The sequence below is a fragment of the Carassius auratus genome, unplaced genomic scaffold, assembly GCF_003368295.1.
Source record: "Carassius auratus strain Wakin unplaced genomic scaffold, ASM336829v1 scaf_tig00026882, whole genome shotgun sequence".
Classification (NCBI taxonomy): Eukaryota; Metazoa; Chordata; class Actinopteri; order Cypriniformes; family Cyprinidae; genus Carassius; species Carassius auratus.
The window spans coordinates 114542-140937 of NW_020525553.1; the positions used below are offsets into that span (position 1 = coordinate 114542).

A 26396-nucleotide genomic window follows, 5' to 3' on the forward strand; every position below is an offset into this window, starting at 1 on the left:
ATTACTACTGGATGACACGCTATATTGGAGCAATGACCCCACTGAATGACGTCAGACCGATAGTCCTCAGGCACAAATAAACGGTTCGGTGGGCAATCGGGCGGAAGCGTTACCCCTTCTAAGGCCTTCATGACCTTCGATTCAACCTCCCATCTAAGAGTGGAGACCACTAATGTCTCTGGTAAAATACACTCGGGAGTGGACGGGCATTCGGAATGGTCAAAAATACGAGATAAAGAATCGGGTTTGATGTTTTTGGAACCCGGGCGGTACGAAAGAGAAAAGTCAAAACGTGATGGATCAGGGGCAACGAGGATGGGAGCCGAAACGAAGCAGCTCTTAAGTTTGGCACATACAGCTTCAGCTGTATCAGACCACCTGAACATCGTTCTGGGGGAGGTCAAGGCAGTCCGAGGCGCGACTAGTTGGCAAAAATAAAAATTGGCAAATCCCAGAAACCTCTGTAGGGCCTTACGGGAATCTGGACATGGCCAATCTATCACAGCCTTAACCTTGTCAGGATCCATACGCATTCCCTCAGACGAGACGATGTACCCTAGAAAGGGAACGGACTGTGCATGAAAAACGCATTTCTCTGCCTTGAAAAAAAGCCCATTCTCTAGCAACCTCTGAAGCACTCGTCTGACGTGCTGAACAAAGATCAATATGTCATCCAGGTAAACATATATGAATTGATCAACCATATCTCTCAGCACGTCATTGACTAATGCTTGGAAGACCGCGGGCAAGTTGGATAGCCCGAAGGGCATAACCAAGTATTCAAAGTGCCCCCTGTGGGTATTAAATGCGGTCTTCCATTCATCCCCCCTTCCTTATGCGAACCAAATGATAAGCGTTACGTAAATCCAATTTTGTGAAGATGGATGCTCCCTGTAATCGTTCGAAAGCTGAAGACATCAACGGCAAAGGATAAGTATTCTTTACCGTGATGTTGTTCAACCCTCGATAATCAATGCACGGTCGCAGAGACCCATCCTTCTTCCCCACAAAAAAGAACCCCGCCCCCGCTGGAGATGAGGAAGATCTAATGAATTTGGATGCTAGAGAATCAGAAATATATTTCTCCATAGCCTCCCTCTCTGGAACAGAAAGTGAATATAACTTGCCCTTAGGCTGAGACTCACCTGGTACTATGTCTATGGCAAAGTCGTAGGGACGATGTGGAGGAAGAGAAGCAGCACGAGACTTACTGAACACTTCTCTCAGGTCCTGGTACTCTTCGGGCACGTTAGATAAATTCACTGCCTCCTCCTGAAAAACAGACACAGGTACAGACGAACACGCAGACACTAGACATGACTCATGACACGTATTACTCCACATGGATACAGAATTGTGCCCCCAATCGACTCTCAGATTATGCTGTGTGAACCAAGGAAGACCAAGTATGATGGGTGCCAGATGTGAGTTCATGAGGAGGAATGTTATAGTCTCGGTGTGGTTGCGAGACGTGATGAGAGTGATGGGTTCAGTGGCGTGTGAAATGCTGGGAAGCTGTTGTCCATTAAGAGCATTGACAGAAATCTTGTATGTGAGGGGGGTGGACAGTGAGCCAGTTCTAAATCCATAAAATTACCTTCTGCCCCCGAATCCAGTAAGGCCTGGGTGTCGTGTGTGTTGGTTGCCCACCTTAGTCTTACCGGAAGGAGAGTAGATGATGATGGTGAGGATGAGGTCTTCTCGGCGGAGATCCCACCCGATAGTAGCCTCATAGTTACTACCGGGCTTGATCTTTTAACGGGCACGAGTGGATGAAGTACAAAGACACACAGGTTAACTTCTCAAAGGTAAGTACACATTACTTCTGGAGGTCTTCTGATAAGGAGGTGAGCTGGAGACAAGATCGTGAGGTCGATTCCTGTTGGAGGCTTGATGGTGAACTGGTGCTGAGGTGAGTGCTTTAATTGTTCCATGCTGAGGGTGATTAAGTGTGGGTGATTAATACTCAGGGGAGCGTGAGCATTGTGGATTGACTGGGACCGGGTTTGCCTGGTCTCTGACATAGGTATTTGGTATTTACTTTAGATAACTAGTTAAAATAATCTTGTTTGTAGTAGAAATGGAGCAACATCACAATGACTTTGTAAATGGATAATATTAAGATTTCCTATTTTGTTAAAAGTGAAGTTACTGGATTCACTTTGTAACAAAAATACAACACTATTAATTCCAGAAGTAAATTAGGATATTAATGTATTTTTATCACACACATTTGAAGACATGCATATTCAAATAGACAGCCTGGAACAGTATCATTTTACCACTTTAGTCAGCATTAGTCCACCAGCGGGGAGACTTTAAGACAAAAGTAATCACAGGATCATTACAAGGTACCGTACAAAGTTGATAATACCATCAGAGCAGATGAGAAGCTTTAGCTATTTCTATGAACTATACAGAATGGCTGTCTTATAAAAAAAAAAAAAAAAATACTACACACTTTAAAAGGTCCTTTTTCATTCATTTGCAGTAACTCCGAATTTTATACTCAGGTCTTACTGATATTCTTAAACTCGTGTTAATTTTTCAACTAATAATATAAATTATAATTAGTTATTAACTAATTATAACAACTAATAATAAAAATTACTTAATAAACAATATGCATAAACAACATCCAGTGGACTCCCACTGTAAAAAAATAAATAAAATAAAATACACTCTGGTAATTACAGTAAATTACAAAAAATTATGTATGCAGAAGAAAATAATTAAAGAAATTATTATATTATATTATATTATATTATTATATTATATTAAAATAGTTGAATCACTGCAATGAAAACTGTTCCAGTAAAATAGAAGCCATTTTGCACAGTTTTCTACACAGTTAATGGTCCTCCATATTAATATCCATATATTTTGCATATTTTGTGTTTCATCTGCATTGCCTTCTGTAAGAAAATAGAATGAATCAGATTTAAAATCTACAAAAGAAAGACAGAAACTGTCTGCAAAATAAGGGCAATCAACACAGTCATCTGTCTTATAAGTTCAGTTTCCATTTGGCTGATAAATTATGAAGCCTTTTATTAATTAGCTGTTTTTATGTCGATCTTCAGTATTAGTAATGCTCATACTGTTAGTTTTAGTAATCAATGTATTACAGGTGTGTTTCTATTTGTTTGTCACACACAAATTCTATTGACAATAAGTCACAGACAGAGCAGTGCACAAAGAACCGAAGTGATCTGCTTCTTACCAGAGCGGGTGTTAGTATGCCCTACCCGCAAACAGATATAAATCTAATGGAAATGCTCCAATCTATTTACAAAAGCAGAAAATCAATAACTTGACACATACAAATAATCACTTAAAGGGATACTCCAGCCCAAAATGAAAATGTTGTGTCTCTCGATATCACTGTATGCTATGTATGCTCTTCTGTATCAGCCGCGCCACAAGGATGCTTTAAGGCAGGGGTGCTCAACCCTGCTCCTGGCGATCGACTGTCCTGCAAAGTTTAGCTCCAATCCTAATCAAACACACCTGAAGCAACTAATTAAGGTCTTCAGGCTCACTTAAAAATTAAAGGCAGGTGTGTTTGATTAGGGTTGGAGCCAAACTTTGCAGGACAGTCGATCGCCAGGAGCAGTGTTGGGCACCCCTGCTTTAAGGTCATCCCTTAAGGTTTCTCCCGCTCTCAGAGGATACTCATAATGGCAAACTATTCATAACATATTTTCAGTATACATATCTTTTTATTCAGTCTACGATTAGTGCTGTCTTTATTTTCCGTTCTATTTAATATTTCTGTATTAATGACGTTTCTTTGTATTGGTGCTCATATCTGAATAGACTTGATGACAGCACATCATACACATACAAACACAGATACAAACATGACAAAAATGCATGTTTGCATGTCAGATGTGGCTCACAGTATTTCACAATTTCAGTATTTCACAAGGGCCTTGGTCTGTTACTCTTTTAACAGCAATCAAATTTCATTAAAAGCAAAAAACTTTGTGAACTATTATTACTTTTGGGGGGAAAGCCTGAAGCTCATGTTTTACTCATGATGTATCATCTGTATGATATATTTATGGTTTATTGTTGTTAAATTATAATTTCTCTTACAAATTAATTTTGTTTCGATTTTTTATTTATTTCATATTAATAAACATTTTTCCTAGAAACAAATCCAAATCTTTCGTCTGAAAGGCTTGAAATACTCACCACTGACAGTAACACTGAATCTCTTCTGTATGGTATATGTGGTATTGCTAATCTTTAGCAGGTAAAGTCCAGAGTGTTCACTGTTGGAGTTGCTAATGGTGAGATCTGCATTTTTAGTATTTAGATACAGTTTATTTTTGAATCTCTCATCACTGTAGTTGTATGATATAAATTTGCTCTTTCCATCAATTTCTGCTATGGTGATACTTTGAGGTCCAAATATCCACATTACTTGATAATCTTTTTGTATTTCAGTGACACCTTACTTGAAGTAAAGACAACATAAACACATGTTTATAACTCACCAGCCAGAGAATACAAACTCAAAGAGAACAAAATAAGCGTTTGCAACATTATCTCCAATATAACTTGAAATAAAACCACTAATATCTGTAAATACTCGGAGGCAAAGAAACTCTTCAGTCTGGGAGAATAATGCTGTGTGTGCCACAGTTCATGAGCGTGACCATAAACGTCAAGATGCTTCACACGCAAACCAGTCACATGATACAGTCTATGAAACCTAACATCTATGAAATAAGTTGATTATTGAGGTCCTCATGGTCTCTTGTTCTGCTGAAAGGCTTTAATCTTGACTCATTGTAAGAAAGCTTTTTAAGACTTTTAACTCACAAACACTGATGTAGGGAACGAGACACTGCATCCTCTAGGGGGCGCTTTGGGGAACAGTATACCCATGCCGCCATGCTGAGGGGAGGACTAAGCACCAACTCTACAATTTCCATGAGAGTTGCCCCAGGGACGTTTAGACGGCTGTCTGTGACAGTACCCCTTATGGCCAAAGGCCTAAGCTGCATACACAACTTATTTGTTAGGGCCTCGGCCCAGGGTAGAGCTGAAGGCTTTTGTAATCACTGTTTTATGGTTGTTTTGTTGTTAGTTGTTTAGTTTAGTTGTTATTTTTTTGTTTGTTTTAGTAACATACTGTTTTGTGACACATGGAGTTTATTTTCTACTCAAAATGACCCATTCATAATCAAACACTATTCACTGATGGTTACCGTCATTGTTTGTGGAGTACCAAGTATTGAGGCCTCTGTATTCATTTGCCTTTCCATTTAATTGAGTGGGCATATTATCTTAAAATGATAACAGCCTGTCTACATGCCTAGTTCCATGTTTGCAAGTGAACCACATGCTGTAATAGCATGGTAGTTAACCAGTGCTATCTTTTTTAAAGTAAATTGTATAGACTCATAGATTTTATTTAATGCAATGCTTAAGTTTTACTTAAAATATATGAGTGCAAAATTTGCAAAAGAAAGAAAATTTTTACATTTTTTTTTACAGTGATAAGCATTGCATAATGTAAAATTTACAAACAAAGAGTCAACAAAATCAACTGGGAATTTCCAAGTAAACTTAACTTAAACATGTCTAATTAAACCTACTTATACTTATGTTTAGGCTTTTACTTGGCAAATGTTTGTATATGTACTAGCCTTTTCTGAGTGAAAAACCTTTCCAATACTTTAGTTTTGTATGTATGTTTGGTTTTGTATATTTGGTCTTCTATATTCAATGCTTTGTTTATGTGTGCAGTGGTTGTGTGTGTGTGTGTTTGCCACATAGAGAATATTGTGTATGCTCTCCCCTTCAGCTGTGTGTATGTATAATCTGCATTGGGTTGAATCTATTGATTTTTAATGGACAAATAAAAAATGCTTTGAATTTTAGTATTACAATCATTATGAGTGATAAGCCATAATGAAGGTGTTTTTTTATTTTATTTTATCACTTAACATCAAGTCTATTTTTGGTATCTGTGTTCAGGTGGCAAACAAAAAAGTATTGTACTGCTCAGATTAAGGAAACAAAACAATTATGATGTCTGAGGGTTAAACAAGCATATTTTTTATTTTATATTCACAATATGGTATAAAGCACATATTGAGTTATTGTGGTCAATCCATCGTTTGTGACGGAACAGATTCACAGAGAGTTTAATCATTGCTCTGTGCTGAAACATGTGTAAACTACCTCTGTCATTTCAGATTCCTGAAAGACACACAAACACAAAGATCATAATCATTCGCCTTGCACCTGATAATCATTAGCAAACAAATGTGCTGATTTAATATTACGAGTCAGACTAAGTGATTTATTTATTTTTTGATTGTATTGTAATGGAGGAGTCTCTGCGTCTTTTATGCTTTTAAGACTTTTATCATAAAATTTTAGAGTGCAAATTTATCAACATTTTAGTACCAGCAAGCAGTCACAAAACAACTGTAGAAACCATCAAACATGTTCAACATAAAATAACAACAGTTAGCACAGGAAGCATGACATATGTGGAATAAAGTAACATAATATACGGCATGCTATTTCACAAACTTGTTAAACATATTTGGTATTTAATAGTATTTAACACTTACCATAATTTGTCCAATCTGTTTGTGGAGTGATTGAGGAGTCTCATATTCATGGTTCTGAGCTGAAATGATGTTCAGTCAAAATATGTATTTTTTGGATTCACAAAAAGACACATATATTTTTGCAGATGGTTAAGTTTTAAGTGCACCTACTGTACCTGCATCTTTGTGTCCCCTGCACACAAAAAACATCCAAATTAAAATCATATACACCAGAGATCCAGCAGCAGCTGAGATCAGCACTATCACAGATTCACTGAGGAACGGAGGAGCTGAAGACTGTGCTGCAGCAACGGCTAAAGAGAGACAGACATTAGTGCAAGCCAATGTATCAGACACCTGGAAAACAAGATTAATAGCAGCTCATTTTAATCCTAGTACATGTTCACCTTACTTGAAGTAAAGACAACATAAACACATGTTTATAACTCACCAGCCAGAGAATACAAACTCAAAGAGAACAAAATAAGCGTTTGCAACATTATCTCGAATATAACTTGAAATAAAACCACTAATATCTGTAAATACTCAGAGGCAAAGAAACTCTTCAGTCTGGGAGGATAATGCTGTGTGTGCCACAGTTCATGAGCGTGACCATAAACGTCAAGATGCTTCACACGCAAACCAGTCACATGATACAGTCTGTGAAACCTAACATCTATGAAATCTATGTAATAAATTGATTATTGTGACCAAAATAGTTAATATACATATAGGATCTTTTAATGGTGCATGTTTTGAGATTTCTCCAGTTGTTGCTAATGCCAATGTCCTGAAGTTTTAACCAGTTATATTTTAGAAACAATATCTGTAATAACTTTGGCATAAAAATATATATTCACTTTACTGATGTTTGTATGGCACCTGACCAAAGTTCATACATTTGTTGATATGATCATAAGTAGCACTATTTCATGAATTCTTTATTCATTTCTGAGACGTCATTTCACACTGCCTAAACATTTGACACTTTAACGGCCAATGTGCAACAACTCCCTGCAGAAGTACACATGACTGTCATTTCCAGCAAACATAACCACATCATTATTATTATTTATTTATAAAGACATTTTAAAATGACAATGATGGAATCAAATATAGCCTAGTCTTGACATGCATGGTGCATTATTTTCTACAGTAGCTTGTTGAATGTTTGACTCTCTCTCTCTCTCTCTCTCTCTCTCTCTCACACACACACTTCACACAGAAGCAACACTCTGTAGAGCAAGTTGACAGTCTATTTCTGGCCTTCCAACTTTTAAAACCAATGGCAGTAACGGACAGATACTGACCTCACAACAGCAGCCACAAACAGAGCAAAGACATTTTTTATGAGTTAAAACACCCCAATACTATAACAAAACTGTTTTAAACTCTTTTAAAAGTTTTTTAGTAGTTATAGCCTTATTTCACAGACTAAAATAGTCATTTGAATAAATCAGCATCTTCTTTGGCTTCAGATCTCCAAACTGTGCTCTCGTCTTCTCACCCCGTCGGCGTCAATGTCTCTCGTTTACCAATGAACCAAAACCCTACTCTATAGTATGCTATGGTTATATAATGTTGGTAGCACCTCTTGACAGAAAGAATTACAGTTTGTTGTGACTGGGTCCATGGCTTTTTAATTTCATGAAAGGTAACTATGTAATTAAGGTAACAAATAAATCGATGGCAGGGCAGTGTTTGTGCTTTTCATTCATCTGGTAGATTTCATGCCATATGATTTGTTCCTAGCACTGATCTATAAAATCCCCTTTCACTCAGAGCACTGTAAAAAGAAAACTGCCATACACAAACATGTCCCAGGATTAATGCTGGTATGGGGACCTATGTTTCAGATCTCTTCACATATGACTGTCCCAGCACTGATCACTGTTGTGTCCTCTGCACATTTTAATGAGGGAATCTGAGCTGTGGGTAGAAATTAAGTCATTAGTAAAAAGTGAATCCAGGACAGAGTTTGGGACACCACTGTGGTGCTCCAGTATTCAGGGTCAGATTTCTTAGTCTGAAAGTCTTTGACTGTGTTCATCACTCTGTGTTTGTGTGAAAATGAAATAAGAACAATATCATAATTTAATGCTGTCATCATGATATTTTCAAACCAGTGAACTGCTATCAGATAGATTTCTCCATGAAGGCCTTGGTTCAGACAGAACATGTACTCTCCAGATCAGGGCCTGTCCAGACTCTGTCTTTGACACTAAAACACTTATTTTTCGGTTGATCTCAACCCTAAAACAATATTATATAATATGAAATAATGAATTAAATCGGTCGGATTAGGGTTAGAATAAGTTGACATACTTGCAAAGTTACTTATAGTCAGTATCTGCTGGGAGATCATCACAATAAAGAGTTAGCAGATATTAATCAAACAGTCTACTAATACTTTAATGAGAGTTAGTTGACATGTAGCTGCAAAGTTACTTATTGTCAAACGAATGCTCAAAAGGGACAATCAAAATAAAGACACTAGAATTATATGGCTGAAGGGAAAGTATCAATAAGTGACATTAAAGTAATATAAGCTCAAGTTTATTGTAAAGTAAATGTAATGTAAAAGTCACAAAGATGCAGGGCTTAAACAAAGGCATCTAAAGTCACTGATGTCAGTGTTGTTATCTGTTCAGTCACTAGAGGGAGCTGCAGTTGTGTCATCTGCTTTAGCTGAGAGTTAAACACCATCAGACTTCTGAAGTCAAGTAGGCCTACAAATATTGATGTTTTAACAAAGAATCAGTTTTACTTGTTCAGAATAATAATGCTAGAACATTTTTATTAGATTTTTTTTCAGGCAGCCCTAATCAATTATGAAACATTTTAACGAAAAACAGAAAATAATATTTGAAATCATTCCATACAGAATAAATACACAACTCAGTCTGTCATTTGAGTCAAATAGCCTCTACCCTGAACTATTTTTTAAGTCGATGTGTGTTCAGTAAAGTATGTCAAATTGTTTGCTGAGTTCTGCTGTTATTTAACATCCATTAACATGTTTGCAAATCCACTTATGAGCCAGTGGTGAAATTTTAATTTTGTACCTCAATTTTGTTTTGTCCTGTAAATCCTTTTCATTTTATTTTATTTTTTATTTTTTTAAAGAACTTCCGCTGTCTCCTCAGGAGGATTGTGGTTTTCTAATTTTATCAATAAATCTTTTACAATCCTTTCTGAGAGTTGTCATGAGTGAACTAATGTTAAAGGATTGAGCCTTACTACCTGTGTCAGTCATTAACATGCCGACTCACCCAAAGCTCAATACTGTTACAACTTTATGCAGTTTCCTAAACTTTTAGACCTATTGTTCAATGCAGAACTCAGTTTCTTTTCAATTACATTAACATGCATGTTTACCCTCTCATCTAGACTGGGTCATAGGATCTCTAGAGTACAGAAGAAGAGACTGAGTAGCTGTGTCTCATCTAGGCTGGGTCCACTGGAGGTCACATTTTAAGGCTGCATACATCATCGGTGAAGTCTGATTTAAGAAAAGTAACCATTAAATTGCACAGTAAAAAATAAATGATAGTATTTTAAACCTCACAAAGAATAACAGTACATTTTATTATGGTTACTTTTCTTAAATAAGACATCCTCAATGATGTATAGGCCTTCAAATGCGATCCTAAATGTTCTTATGTTTGAATTGTGTATTCGTTTGTGTGTGTGTGTGTGTGTGTGTGTGTGTGTGTATAACAGATTTTCAACAATGGGGTCAATGACACATTGCTCTTTTGCTACAGTCGATCTTTTGTTGTGTCAGTGAACCTTGGGGGCTAACACTCTGTCACCAGTTTGTGGTTTGTCCCTCCTTGGACCTCTCTTGGTAAATTCACCTCTGCTGACCGGGAGCAACCCAGCATCTCTTTATAACAGGTGTATGGAGTGTTTCAACAATAATTACATACATGTTAAAACAGCAAAACTGACAATAATCTCAGAATAATTCATTTTAAAAATTTCCTTCACAAATGAGTACCATATAGTATTACACTGATGGAATCAGAAGGTAATGCCATGATACTTTGTGGCACCCTAGTACTTAGATAGCGCTACGATTATACTATGGTACAAAAACATAGTGATGTGATGTTTTATTTTCTGTAATATTCTTTATTATTATTCCTTGGTGTTGAGTTGAATTCAGATCAGTAAACACATTAGACTGGATTCACCTGTTGTCAGCAGGGTAGCAAATATATTTGACATATGTTTTCTATAAATATGTTTTATAAGACATACACTAGTGTTAAATGTACTTGCTTATAGAGTGAATATTTACATAAAGAACTTTCATTTCAGAAAAGTTTTTAAGCTTGTAATGAGAGCATCATCGCGCCCTCTGTGTCCTAATGTGAGAATGTCTGATTCATCAGTAAAGGACAGATGTTTACCTCAAAACCCTATTAATCCACGACCAATCAGAACACTGTTCAGAATGTTTAAACAAAGGTTACAAATATTTCAAAGCATTGTTTCACAGACTAAACTACTCATTTGAACACAACAGTGTCAGAGTGTATCGTTCATTATTTCCATTCGCAGTTCAGAAATAATGGGTGGAAAAAGTTAGATACATAAATTGTTATTACACTGATCCTAGGAAAGAGCAATTTGGAGGCGTCCATTTCCGTAAGTCACAACCAGATGTTCCCTCTTATTAAAACAAAAACACTACTGTTTGGTCAGGATATAGATTACTGTATAAGATTTATAGCGTCATGTTTCATAGGAAAATTGATTAAGCTGACAGAATGATATGAACTTGATCTAAAACAGTTTAATTCAAGACTCAAATGTGCTGCATTTTTGAGCTTCAAGGCAAATTGAGAATGTTGAAACAACCTGTTAACGTTTAACCATGAACAAAGTCTACAAGCAAGAAAGATCGTAAATGAAAAGAATTGGAGTCACATCATGTGACAAGGGTCTTAAAGGGGAGAAAGAGAAAGCATTCTGCACAGTGTTCTGGCTGCTGAAGACCGTCGTACTACTGCAAGTAAGTTTTAAGACGTCCTTGATTACAGTTAGAGATATGTGAATGAACAGTTAATGATCTTTTGAAATTATGTATTACGGAGGATTTTTTTTATTTTTAAAATCCTGTTTTTTATTTTCTTGATGATGCGAAATCGAAAGTAACTTCACAGTTAGGCGGGAAAGCAAGTGGCGAATGTTGCTAATGTCTTTTCATTTGGTTCAAAAGAGAATGTAATAAATCACCTGTGATTATATAGAATATTTCAGTTCACTTAGCTCAATAACATACATTTATATATTCAGCCTAATATATAAAACTGCACAGAAAGTTCAGTTTCGCCCTCTGTAATATGTCCAATGCTAAAATAATGTAAAAATGATGTAGTTATGTTTCTACATTTACAGCTATATATTATTAAGAGTTGTCTGAAATTGTTACACTACAGGAAATGTAATATGTTCTTTTTATACAGCTTGTTTGTTGCCAACTCAACATGTCATTATTTTCACCTCATGTCCAGGTTGTGCTGAGCATCTGATAGTCTTCAACACAAAGATAACAGTGCTGTTTTTCAGCGGCAGTTTATCTGCAGTATGTCAGAGGAGCGAGGAAAGGACTCTCCGTCTGAGATGAGCGTCTCAGTGAAACAGAGGTACGACTGAGTCTGTTACTGTAATCATAAAAGTTCAGCGAGATAAAATTATGTGTTCCTCTATAACAGTCTATAAAATTCAAGCACTTCTCTAGAGTCCAGAGTCCAGTAAAGATGTTGTTTGCACCTCAGTTACAACTTTAATTTCTCTGAAATGAAAAGGCATTAGTCATATCACAGCAATGCGGATAGTGACAACAGTCGGTTAGCTGAGGTATTTAAACATTGGGGATCTGCCAGGTCTCACAACGTTGTTTTTGTTTTTGTTGCTCTAACTCAGAAGAGTAGAACATGTTTTTGTTCAAAATGTTTATGTTTCTTTATTGAAATGCGTGTTGATTAAAGTGTCTGCCAAATGCTAATGAAATTTTCAGGACAGTTTGGTGTGGGTAATGTAAAAAAGTAAATAATAAATAAACAAATAAAAATATTAAATTGCTTTATGTATTGTGATAGCTGTTGATGGGAGAAGAATAACGCATGGTTATGTGGGTAGTTTGTTAAATTGTACTTATTCTAATTACCATCTGAATGAAGCCTCTTCAAATGAGACTGAGAAAACTCCTTTGTGTTATTATTAGTGAAAAATTGGGCCTACATGTGTCCTTCAGTGATGAAACACCATCACAAGCTAAAAGGTATTTTTTGTGCTTTACATACACTATTTATATTCCTTCACTGTTGTGTCTGTGATTGAACTTGACTGATTAAACAGAAAACCAAACATAAACACATTCTTCTGTTCATAGTCAGGAGAATAGCAAATGCTCTTCAAATGAGACTGAAGAATCTCTTTTAATCAGGTGATCAACCATTTGGATGGATGATCACGGCCTTCTGAGCCTACTAGTAGGCGCAGGAGGCCCCTCCTGGCCCATATCTATGGGCTGATAACCGCTGATAACGCCCCATTCAATCGAGTGATAACGTTCGAATCGGGTGCTTTTAATAGTGATTTCTCTGTTCTTGTCAGTGAAAGAGCAGGTTCACTTGTGTTCAGCTCTGTGAAAAGTCACCATTCAACAGGTGATGGACCAAACTTCAGTGAGAAAATCATCATCTTCCAAAATGTATTTTATGGTTTTCTTAATGTTGATCTGGCATAAACTCTATGATGTATTTAAAAATATATATTTGTTGTCAACACGAGTCACAGTTGGTTTGTCAAATTTTTGTCCAAATGTTTGGTTCACTACAATTTAACTTGCCACCAAGAAAATTGCCTGATCATAAACTTGATCATAAATCATAAACTTGATTTCTTTAAAACCAAAAGCATCAGAAGAAACTAACTGATGGGGTGAGAAGGAGCGAATACTCTTGTAACTCAGTCATAATGAGTCAATGGATAACTAACACTAACTAACGTTTTTTTTTTTTTTTTTTTATAACTAACGTTTGTGAGTGTTTATAGTAATTAGCTTTGCCAGAGTCTAAAGTCCATGAAGGGATGCAGGATATAGTTAGCTGGTAATTCATATGGTGGCAGAACAAATGCTGATAAGACGTCACTGCTTGATAGTTGTGGTGTTTATGTAGTGTTAGAATAAAATTAACTGCAGTTAAATGGAAAAAGCCACTCACGTTTGGGGAGACTGTTGTAGAAGAAGTTGTAAAGGGAAGAGTATTATTAGTGCATATAAAATATAAGGGAACTGTGTTTGTGCTTGTGAATGTATATGCACCAAATATTGGGCTTGAGCGGGTGGAGGTTTTTATGAAACTATAAAATGCTATTCAAAAAAATTGGAGATCAGGTGTGTGTTATCATTGGAGGGGAGTGGAATTGTACGGTTGATTTTATAATTGATAGGAATGGGGAGGAACCTCATAATGAGTCAAGTGTGGTATTATTAAAAAGAATAAAAGATCTGAATTTGATTGATATTTGGAGGAAAAGTAATACAGGGATTAGACAGTATACATGGGTTAAAGCATCTGATAATCAGAGGTGGGAAGTCCAGGGGCCAAAGAGTAAAAGTCCTGCCATATTTTTGTTCCACCCATGAACTCACCAGCCGATTTCACCAGAGGAGGAACCAAGTCATTCCTTCCAAGTCACAAACGAGTCTTGAGTCAAATCCCAAGTCCTCAAAGAGTTAAAGTTAATGAGATAATTAAGTGACTAATTAAATTAAGATGCATTAGTGATGAACACTAAAAATCAACCAAACAAGAACAGGAAGAAGACCAAATAAGGAAACTCAAAGTCCATGTATGTAACACTGTAACGATAAAGACTTCCTATTCATCGGGAAGAAGGAGGCGGGAACCGGCGCACAATCAAAACATAATTTTAATAATTCAAAAGATAAACAAAACAGCGCGTCAGCCCCTCACGGCGACTGACGCGCACAAATAAAAAGCAAACACATAAAATAATATCCCAGGCCTGGTCCTCTCTCGTCCTTCACGGTCGTCACTCCAGTTTTATATCCTTCCATCTCCTACGTGGGACTCAAGACCGGCGGTGGGGCGCAGGTGCAGCTCATCTCCAATCACTACACCTAGCCTCACTCCTCGTTCCCACGCCTCTCGGCCCCGCCCCACTCGCCACAAACACATAGGATCTCTAGAGTACAGAAGAAGAGACTGAGTAGCTGTGTCTCATTTAGGCTTGGTTCTCCGGAGGTCGCATTTATAAGGCTGCATTCATCATAGTGAAAGTCTGATTTGAGAAAAGTAACCATTAAATTGCAAAGTAAAAAATAAATGATAGTATAATGATAGTAAACCTCACAAGGAATAACAGTACATTTTATTATGGTTACTTTTCTTAAATAATACATCCTCAATGATGTATACAGCCTTCAAATACAATCCTAAATGTTCTTATGTTTGAATTGTGTGTGTGTGTGTGATAGATTTTCACCAATGGTCTTTTGCTACAGTAGATCTTTTGTTGCGTCAGTGAATCTTGAGTGAACCCAACACTCTGTCACCAGTTTGTGGTTTGTCCCTCCTTGGACCTCTCTTGGTAAATTCACCTCTGCTGACCGGGAGCAACCCAGCATCTCTTTATAACAGGTGTATGGAGTGTTTCAACAATAATTACATACATGTTAAAACAGCAAAACTGACAATAATCTCAGAATAATTCATTTTAAAAATTTCCTTCACAAATGATTCAATTTTCAAGTTTATTTGTATAGCGCTTTTTACAAAACAAATCGTTACAAAGCAACTTTACAGAAAATTATGTTTCTACAATATTTAGTAGTAGCTAGTAGTTTGTGCACATTTGACAGGATTTTAGAAAAAATAAATAAAAATAAAATAATAATAATACAAGACGTTGTCAGCTAGACGATGAACTATCAATATTATTAATTAAGTTATTATATGATTCAGTCACACATTTAGCAATAATTGTTAGTTCTGTTTGTTGATTCAGGGTTAGCATCATCTGAGGTCCTCTGAGGGTCAGCATCATCTCTTCTCAGGTTTTCTGGATCCAGACTGGAGCTTGTGTAAATCCTAGTTACCACGGGATGTAAATCCCGTGGCAAAACATAGAAACAAAATACAGACATCATTAGCATAGCTGCTGATCCATCAAAGTAAGATTAGTTTAACCCAAGCTAATGAATAAAAATGCACCTTTGATCAGATGCAACTACACTCACAATTAAAAAGATACATTATTCGAATGCTTGGCGAAAGAGATGTGTTTTTAATCTAGATTTAAACAGAGAGAGTGTGTCTGAACCCCGAACATTATCAGGAAGGCTATTCCAGAGTTTGGGAGCCAAATGTGAGAAAGCTCTACCTCCTTTAGTGGACTTTGCTATCCTAGGAACGACCAAAAGTCCAGCGTTTTGTGACCTTAGGGTGCGTGATGGGTTGTAACGTGGTAGAAGGCTAGTTAGGTACGCAGGAGCTAAACCATTTAGGGCCTTATAGGTAAGTAATGATAATTTGTAACTGATACGGAACTTAATAGGTAGCCAGTGCAGAGACTGTAAAATTGGGGTAATATGATCATATTTTCTTGACCTGGTAAGGACTCTAGCTGCTGCATTTTGGACTACCTGTAGCTTGTTTATTGACGAAGCAGGACAACCACCTAGAAGTGCATTACAATAGTCCAGTCTAGAGGTCATGAATGCATGAACTAGCTTTTCTGCATCAGAAACAGATAACATGTTTCGTAGCTTGGCAATGTTTCTAAGATGGAAGAATGCAGTTTTTGAGTACCGTATAGTATTACACTGATGGAATCAGAAGGTAATGCCATGATACTTTGTGGCACCCTAGTACTTAGATAGCGCTACGATTATACTATGGTACAAAAACATAGTGATGTGATGTTTTATTTTCTGTAATATTCTTTATTATTATTCCTTGGTGTTGAGTTGAATTCAGATCAGTAAACACATTAGACTGGATTCACCTGTTGTCAGCAGGGTAGCAAATATATTTGACATATGTTTCTGTGTCCTGATGTGAGAATGTCTGATTCATCAGTAAAGGACAGATACTTACCTCACAACTATATATCCACAACCAATCAGAACACTGATCAACAACAACTTTAACAATACTGTTCGCTCTGTTAAGTTACTAAAGTTCTTAATAAGTTTTAACTTAAATGTATTCAAATTGGTTTCACAGAGTTTGTACAGAGTTTAGAAACTTTTAATTTTAACTAGCCTAGAATCTCCACGATGTGCATGTTTTCATCTGAAAGAAGTATTATTTTTTTAGAGCATGTGCTCATTTGCAATAGCTTGATCCTGATAAATGCTAGACATTTATACAATGTCTTTAAGATGTTTATGATACAGAATGCATGATAAACTGCTTTCCGTGCTTTCTGATGTTTGTCAGATATACAACAGATATTTTCAACATGAAGTGCTCTTTAGCAAACATCTTGGAGATGTAGGCCTCTTAACATTAATCTTGCAATAATTAACAATGTTAATTAGTACAAAACAGTTAATTAATTTAATATAATTTTCATAACTTTATAAAATAGCACTTTAATATCACTATGATTTTGATGATAGTCAGTACAAGAATACACATTGTTTCAAAGCAGCTTCATAAACGGGAAACAATTCTGCTGTAAAGCACCTCTAGAAATACATTATTCAGCTCAAGTCAGTTCAGTATTGATTCTGTTCAGTTCAATAACCATGTGAAGATAATCAGTTATGAAATTAGTTAATTTCATCTACAACCAGTTGAGGAAAAGAAAATTCTAAAATTGTGATTCGATGACTTTCCAAAAGAAGAACAAAAACAGAGGGATGGATTATGGCAGTAAGAAGAATTTCCATGTCAGATCACAAAAGAAAGTTATTTCTAACACTGGATCATGTAACGAAATAAATTTGGAGCAAAAACATCATTAAATGTTTTTAAAAGAACTGTACAGCCCTGGTGTGTCATCTGTATGTGTGTTGACTTGGGTGCTACACAGAAATAATCTATAAGTTTTTAACATCAAAGTATCCTGCAACTGGATAGCAAAGCATGCAGAGCTGGCCATTACTATTTATAATTCTCACGGTACTTCAGTATCAAACACTGATCTGTCTGCACAGCACTGCTTCAAGTTGAACACACCTCCTGTCAGACGGGCCGGCACTGTTTTAGACCTAGTGCTATAAAAATAATGGTAACTTGACTTTTGCTGTTGGAGCAAATGCTAACGCGAAAGTTGCTTTTGCTCCTTCATTCACAAAGTTCACCTAATTGCAGTTTACTCCCGAGCACTCTTTGCATACAATTTGTTTGTGATTATTATTCACTTTGAGCATGCACATTGAGATTTCAATTGTAATTTGTCCTCCTTGAAGCCAGTGTTTTTGGCTAATTGGATGAATGCAGGATATATTTAAGAGATCAAAAACGGTTATAATAAACCACTTCATGAAAACCACCGGGTTTACACTTTGAAGAAGTGCTTTACATTACACTTTCAAATCTGGGCGAACCCAAGGGTTAACTAATAGAAGACATATAGGCTACTTTACTGCCATCTTATGGTAAAAGATGAAATGCAGTTGTTACTGCAGCAGCAGCTGGTTTTACATCTGTTTCTTCAACTGGTCCTTTAACGCCGTTTTGATTTAAAAATTAAATACGGAAACAAGTTTTTGCAAACTATTGTATTATTCACAAAGCTTTCAAAGCAATCTAGCTTATGTTAAGCTGTAATCATTTGAAGTTTATATTACGAAATCTAAAGTGTTGAAGGCAGGCGATGAACCCATTCGCAGTTCAGAAATATTGGGTGGAAAAAGATAGATAAAAAGTTGGTTTACATGTGCCTGAAATACACTAAAAACCCATACCCACTCGTCAGAATCCCGACCAGACAGTTGGTTCCCACAAATTACTGCAATAACAGCTTACCAAAAGAAATCATTTCAGGAGCACGCAAAAGCTGGCATACAGCCGCAGTCAAATCACCTGCACGTTGGAAGCAAATGGGAACCCCCGAGTCAATCGGAGGTGTATGCCTCGACATGAATGGAAATGCACTATTTATAGCCTAATCAGAAATGACGCGTCACCCCAACTAAAAGGAAATTTGTAGGCGGTATACCGCGCGCGGAATTCTGTTGCCAACGGTCACTTTTATGGTAATCTGAAAAGAACTACTGCGCATATGGAAGCATAATATTAAATTTGAATGTAATATGCAAAATGACGATGCAATATGTAAAATGGCAATGCATTTCTGAATTTACATTTACATTTTCCAATACATTCGTGCAACGTTTGGTGCAAAATGAAAATGAAAATTAAATTACATCATTTTCATTTGCCATTTCACACACTAGTTTTAATATGTAAAATGAATACTAATTTTTATGCTTTATAAGTTGCAAAATTAAAATGAAAATGTATTACAGAAATGATTAGATATAACATGTTCAAGCAAAAACTGGGGCAAAATTATCATTCATATGCGATTATAATCCACTCACTCTATTCATAGAGACGCGCTCACTTTGATAGCCATCATCATTCAGTAATAGCGATCTGATTTGGGCTGATTTGAACTCAAACAGATGGTAATCATGCAGATACATTCACATTCAACTTAAAACATACTCTCACATATAAAAAACTGTCGAAAATTAAAAAGAAATAAAAAACAAAGAAAAAGACGATCGCTGTAAGTTCCGCCTCCATCAGCTGACAGGTGCGTCAGAGCGCGTCACATGGTCCCAAGAGGGAGCGCCAAATTCAAATAAACTATCTTCCGCCTATTTTTCATTCATTATTTTTTCCGCTGGATCGCCTCATTCTGTTTGTGACACTGTACGCTGCAAAACCCTGCAGTGTTTTTACTACCAAGGCGCAGTTTCCGACCGTGAGTCATTCCATAACAGACGCAAACAATTCTGTCGCTGAAGAAATGAAATGTAAACAAAGGAATTATGATCCATATTACAACTTTATTGCTTCGTTGGACTAAACGTGCTTCATGAGATGTCGTTCAGTGGACCCTTACCTTCCAAACTGCTGTGGATTTGTTTATGACTCGTTATTACGACGGATCTGGTATGTACAGCGTTTTACAGCTTATTTTTTTATGTGAACTGCTTACACAAATGTAGCAAATACAGTCTTTATAAGCTTTCCATTGAAAAACAGCGATCTGTCGTTGATGCTTGAGGCTTAGATCATTACAATGATAACGTTACATAGTTTGTCAAGATTAAATTTGTCCTGTTTCATTTAATCTATTCATAATCACTGACACGTGCGTTTGGAGAGGCTTTGAGGACGAGGTCGTTCTGGTGCAGGTTAACAGGTTTTAAACTTAAATAGACTACCTATACAAGTAGTTATGTCTCTTTGTATTATTTTGTCCTGTTATTATCGTAATGCCCGTCATTTACACCATGCGCAACCAGATGTTCGAATAGTTTGAATATTCGTGGTTTTTTTAGAGGGAATATTCAAACGTCATTTTTTAGCAATTTTGACAGCCCTACAGTACATCACATCTCAGACTCGTACTGACTCTTATTCTGTCTGAAAGAATGAAAAGACCGAGCTGAAGTCGGAGCGATTCGACCAATCAGATGAAAGCAGCGTTTCAGCTCTGCCCACAAGTGCTAATTAAATATTGAAGCCATAAACCGAAATGATCAAAACGTACACGGACCAACTGTCTTGTCCATGTTCTCTCACTTGAATCCTATTCTTGTGTCTTGAGTCTCTTGACCTTCTGCAAGCCCCGCCTTGTTCACACAGTGATTGACGTGGCTGGAGGGGGTGGACACTAGGGGTGGTGAAAAAAATCGATTATTGATTAATCGCGAGTATGTTATGGACGAGTATGAATCGATTATGAAATTTTCAAAAATCGATTTTTTTTTTTTTTTTTTTGCATTATTTTATTTTGTAAACTTTTTTATACCGGGAGTTGAACGTCACGAACGCGCCCAGTTCCAGTTAGCAAGCAGCCAGAGCAGGTGTGTAAAATGGAAAAATCAGGAGCGAGCGACCAACCGTGTTGGGACTTCTATTCGCGGACACTGATTCGGAAGGGGAATATCTGTATTCAGAAGATGACGGTGATACTGAAAGTGAAAGTATAGCCCTACACCAAGCACAAACGGTGAATTCTTTGCCCAATGTAAATGGTCCTTTGCCAAATGTCAGAGGTGTGAACAATGTTTACAGGGGTCGGAATGTTCATTGCGAAATTAGCAGGCGTGTTATTGTTGCGGGCACGACGCGAGAGATTTTTTCCGCGCTAGACATGTATATTTGTCTTCTGACCGCACCTCTCTGCAATCGCGGCGACAGTATTGTAGTGGAGACTTGTCGAATGCCTCTGGGTATATTAGACGAGGTCGAAGTATTCATAGGACAGTTAGGAGGCAAGGTGGAGAGTAGCAATGATACTGACAGTAGTCCGAGCTGTGCACACTCGGCGCGTGCGCGAGGCAGATCTGGCCGCGCTGCTCATAGCAGAAGCAGAGGCGATGTGACACGGGGCATAGATTTTGAACTAAAAAGGTCTTGTCTACTTGTGTTTGTGCGTCATATGAATAATATATATGTGCCTCATACATGGAATCAGAGTGCCTGCTGCATGTAGTAAACTGAAAATCCCAACCGCTACATGCATTCGGTTTGTTTCTACCATTTACAGTTTTTCTCAGTCGCTTTGGTACATTTTTCGAATCAAACTCACAATTTGCAAAACAGAAAGTGCATTTCTCAAAACAACTCGTACAAATATCTAAACATAATGGATGACCTGCAAAAGTCAGTCTCCTGCTCAAAATCCTTAGTTCATCTCTCAAAAATAAATATCTGTGTCAATGAACATATCAGTGCCATCAGAATGACAAGTCCTTGTGTCATTGTGTGCGGATAAGACAGTCAAATTGCTTAGCCATGTTGTCAATATAACAGTGTACTCTGGAGGGATGATCTGATGTAAACTACTGTATTGAACAATATGCCATATGCTTATGTATGCCATATATCCATTTCAAACGTACACATTTACACATTACTGTATGTGGGATATTGACTGAAAGAGACTGGATAGAATTCCCAGTTACACTTTTACATAGTCTGACCAAAAAAAAAAAAACACCTTTACAATGTCATTGTGATATAGAAAAGAAAAAATAAATATGGACACAAAGATGAAAATAAGTCAATTGTCAGAATTTGTAACACTTGTGTTTTCCTCTGTATATACCATATATGCTTTCTAACTGAAGATTCATGAGATGAACCTTTGAGCTATTTCAGAGAAATGGTTTATCATTGGTTTATCAGCTACATTCTTTTCATTAGTAAAGATTCACTTGTACAATTCATGCCAAATTTACAAAAAGTCTAATAATAATGTGTAAAAATGAAAATAAAAAGTGTGCTAGGCAGTTTTTGACAACTAGATTAACAATTTTGCATTGAATGACTGATACGATGAACTAAAGGCTAGATGTTTTGAGGGGTAAGACTATTGCACAGAAAACTATATAATACATTTTGAGCAACATGATATTAGCAACTGATAATTTAGGAAACTGCAGATAAATGTGAGTAATCAATTGCATGAATGTACAAAAGCAATCGCAACTTGTTCAAAAGAATGAGAAACTGGTTTTATGATGTGCACAAGTGACTAGATGATGTGGAGGTTGTACAAGTAGTTTTGAGAATTTCATTTCTGTTTTGAAAAATGCACCAAAGTGATTGAGAAAAACTGTATTAGTAATGATTTACACAGTTTGTTTACTACTTACTGTTGTGAAATGGAAAATCAATAATCGCTAATCGAGAATCGTTAATAATCGAAAATCGACTGTAATCGAATCGGGACTTCAATAATCGTAATCGAATCGAATCGGGAAATCAGACAGATTAACCACCCCTAGTGGACACGTGATCGGCTCGGGATGCATTTTCAATGTGCACATTGAATTTTGCTACATTCATTTTGGGACATTGAATGAAAATGCAATCGTAAGTGTCTTGACTGTGAGTGTTAATGCAATTAAGAAAAATAACATTTGAATGATAATTTTGCCACAGTTTTTGCTTGAACATGTTATACATATCTAATCATTTCTGTAATACAATTTTAATTACATTTTAATTTTGCAACTTATAAAGTGTTAAAATTAGTATTCATTTTACATATTAAAACTAGTGTGTGAAATGGCAAATGAAAATTATGTAATTTCATTTTTATTTTGCACCAAACGTTGCACAAATTTATTGGAAAATGTAAATTCAGAAATGCATTGCCATTTTACATATTGCATCGTCAATTTGCATATTACATTCCAAATTGAATATTGCTACCCATATGCTTCCATATTCATGTGCGTAGAGGGTGTCTGAGGTAGAACTGATAGGTGGGAAGAGGATTTACCGGCTCTACCGATCTGTGAGGTTGATATTTTCTTTTGTGACCGGAGTTAGATGTTTGTACACTTCTTTTCTTTTCCTCACTCGACTCCCCATGTATGCGGATGAGTGTGTGATGTTTAAGTACTTTTATTAAACTCTGGAAAGTTACGACGTCATCCCTCGTGCATATTCTTTTATTTGCCGACACCTATTTGGGTTTTCGCCTTCTTTCCGAGCAACATCTCAACTTCACGTTAAATGCTCTAGAACAAAACCGGACGCATGCGCTCAGATATAGCTGCTCTCGCCCGGAAAGAGTGCGCGCACTTAAAACGTGTATCTCCTCTTGCTCAAACTGTGTCCTGTGCACGCTCACATCTCTCTGGGCTCATGCGCTATAGATATTCATTTTTTCCGCACCTGAATTAAACATTGTCAAAAGTTATCAACCAATCAGAATTGTGTCTGATTCAAGTAATCCAAAATGACTTGAATAATGTGGATGATATTCAAGTTAATGATCCAACAGTGATTATGTCACGTGAGGTGGATCGTGCTATAACTAAATTGCCTCAAAGTAAAGCTAGTGGCCTAGATAATATTTCTGCTGAACATCTTAAATATGGAAGTAAGAGGACAGCCCCTTTATTAGCTGTCTGTTTTACTGGCCTCTTGATTCATGGTGTGTTACCAGACTCAATGTTGTCTGTTCTGTTAGTGCCAGTTATTAAGAACAAAACTGGAATGGTAGGCAACTTGGATAATTATAGACCTATAGCTTTAGCTAGTATCTTATCTAAAGTGCTAGAAAAAATCTTGCTGGATAGGTTAAATGAGTTTATTACTTCTACAAACAACCAGTTTGGATTTAAGGCTAAACATGGCACTGATCTTTGCATCTATGCATTAAAGGAAATTGTAAACAAGTATAGAGATAAAAACTCATCAGTCTTTAAGTGCTTCATTGATGCATCTAAAGCTTTTTATCGAGTTAATCATGCAAAGTTATTCTCTAAAATGAGACAAAGAGGGATGCCAGAATATACTGTGAGAATCCTGGCTTATTGGTATGCCCACCAGATGATGCAAGTAAAATGGGTCAATAAAGTCTCTGCCCCTTTTGCCCCTTTTGGGGTTAGTAATGGCGTGAGACAAGGGGGGATTTTGTCTCCAATCTTGTTTAATCTTTACATGGATGATCTATCTGAATGTTTGAATGCTTGCAAAACTGGCTGTATGATTGGGAATATTCTAGTTAATCATTTTATGTATGCAGATGATCTTGTAGTGCTGGTCTTCAACAGCTTTTAAATATGTGTTCTGGATTTGGTCTTGAACATGATATCTTATATAATCCTAAAAAGAGTGAGGTTATGATTTGAAGAACACGGGAGGATAGAAATATAAAATTTCCAGTCTTTAAGTTGTCTAATAAGAGTCTTACTGTGTCTGTGAAAGTAAAATACCTTGGACATTTCATCACAGAACGCATGACAGACGATGAGGATATTGAAAGACAACGCCGTATGATGTACAGTATATGCAGGGAAATACACGGTTACGTAAATTTAGTTTCTGTTCAGATGAGGTGAAGGTGTCACTTTTTAAAGCATATTGTACAACACTTTATACTGCTCATCTTTGGTTCAACTATAGAACATCTAGATTACAGAAGCTGCAGGTAGCTTATAATGACGGAATGAAAATTTTAATAAAGAGACCTAGATGGCATAGTGCAAGTGAAATGTTTGTGAGTGCACTTTAAAGCACTGTTACGAAATCTTATTTATAGATTTATCTGCCGGCTAAATGATTCGAAAAATGAGATCATTGTGGGTCTATCAAATATAAGGGCTAGTACTACACGGTATCAGTCAAAGCTGTGGAGACATTGGTATTGTTGCATTTTGTAACTTTTTATTGTGTGGGTTTTATATGTTGTCCTATTGTCTTGGTTTTTTTTGGACCTTGAGTCTGTAATAAAAGATGGATTGATTGCGTGTGTGTGTGTGTGTGTCTGTATCTATCTATCTATCTATCTATCTATCTATCTATCTATCTATCTATCTATCTATCTATCTATCTATCTATCTATCTATCTATCTCTCTCTCTCTCTCTCTCTCTCTCACTTAAGATTTGGAGACCAAATATAACACTATAATGAAATTTTCATATTTGCCATAACATTACTACATTATATTCTATGGGTTTAATGCATTTGCAGACAATGTAATTGCATATATCTATCGTATCACTTGAAATGCCATTGAATGTGTAGCTAATAGTGGATTTTCATGAAAAAAAAAATCTGAACTGAAAACAAACACTGCATTAAAAATAATAATAATACAATTAAACAGTAATGCTATTAGAGCATTTAGTGTTATATCTTGCATTATTTACATCTATTTTTTACATTTGTTGTTGATTTGAGGAGTTGTTACTTATTATTGCCATCATACCAACTGAGGATTTGTTGCTATGATTTTACATTCAGTTGAAGTATCTATCTGACATTATGACATAACATTGATGTTTTATATAAAGTCTTTAGGGCCATAGGCTATAATATGTTGTTTTTAGACAAATTGCTTAGAGACCAACCAGTTGGATAGAGGTTTATATACAAATCATCCAAGCACCCAATTCCTGGCCATTTCTATATCATTAACATTGCTAAATATTATTAAACTGGAAAGAAATTAAAGATCCATCTTTGATTGTCAAAAGAATTCCAGGTTCAGTTCACTCAATAATATTTCACATAGTATTTTCATCGGTCAGTTGTGGAGGTCTGATTGGTTAAAGCTTTATTTACAGTACATTTTAAAATAGTGTTATCAAAGTAGACTATTTCACAGAGAGATGCATATGTGCAAAGAAAAGGAAAGGCCCTGCACAAATCTGTTTTGAGACTACTTTTTAAAAGTGCATAATGAAAACATTTGACAACGTTTAATTCAGGTGCGGAAAAAAATTAATATCCATAGCGCATGACCCAGAGAGATTTGAGCATGCACTGGACACAGATTGAATGAGACAATGGACACATTTTAAGCAGCATATATCTGAGCACCCGCATCCGGTTCTGTGCTAGAGCAAAGTAAATCCGCGCACGAGCGGAGAGATTGGCGCTCGCGTATTGTATTACTGTGCTTTCGCGCTACAATAATGTGCTTATTATTAAAATAACGCCATACTTGTTTGTTGCCAACTCAAAATTTTTCTTTTTTTTCACCTCATGTCCAGGTTGTGCTGAGCAGCTGAATGTCTTCAACACAAAGACAACAGTCCTGTATGGCAGTTTAG

General features: G+C 36.5%; 2 protein-coding genes across 2 annotated transcripts in view; both read left to right on the forward strand.

The window, feature by feature from the left end:
- Nucleotides 1-11266, forward strand: part of LOC113078857 (NACHT, LRR and PYD domains-containing protein 12-like) — a 115360-nt gene extending 104094 nt beyond the window's left edge. The window contains exon 21 of the mRNA XM_026251165.1: nt 11206-11266. Coding sequence (XP_026106950.1) covers nt 11206-11266 — 61 coding nt within the window. The remainder of the gene's footprint in view (nt 1-11205) is intronic.
- Nucleotides 11267-11502: 236 nt separating this feature from the next.
- The window catches only part of LOC113078858 (protein NLRC5-like), a 65453-nt gene continuing 50559 nt past the window's right edge, over nt 11503-26396 (forward strand). Inside the window, 2 exon segments of the mRNA XM_026251166.1 lie at nt 11503-11601; nt 12104-12235. Coding sequence (XP_026106951.1) covers nt 12177-12235 — 59 coding nt within the window. The 5' untranslated portion in view covers nt 11503-11601; nt 12104-12176.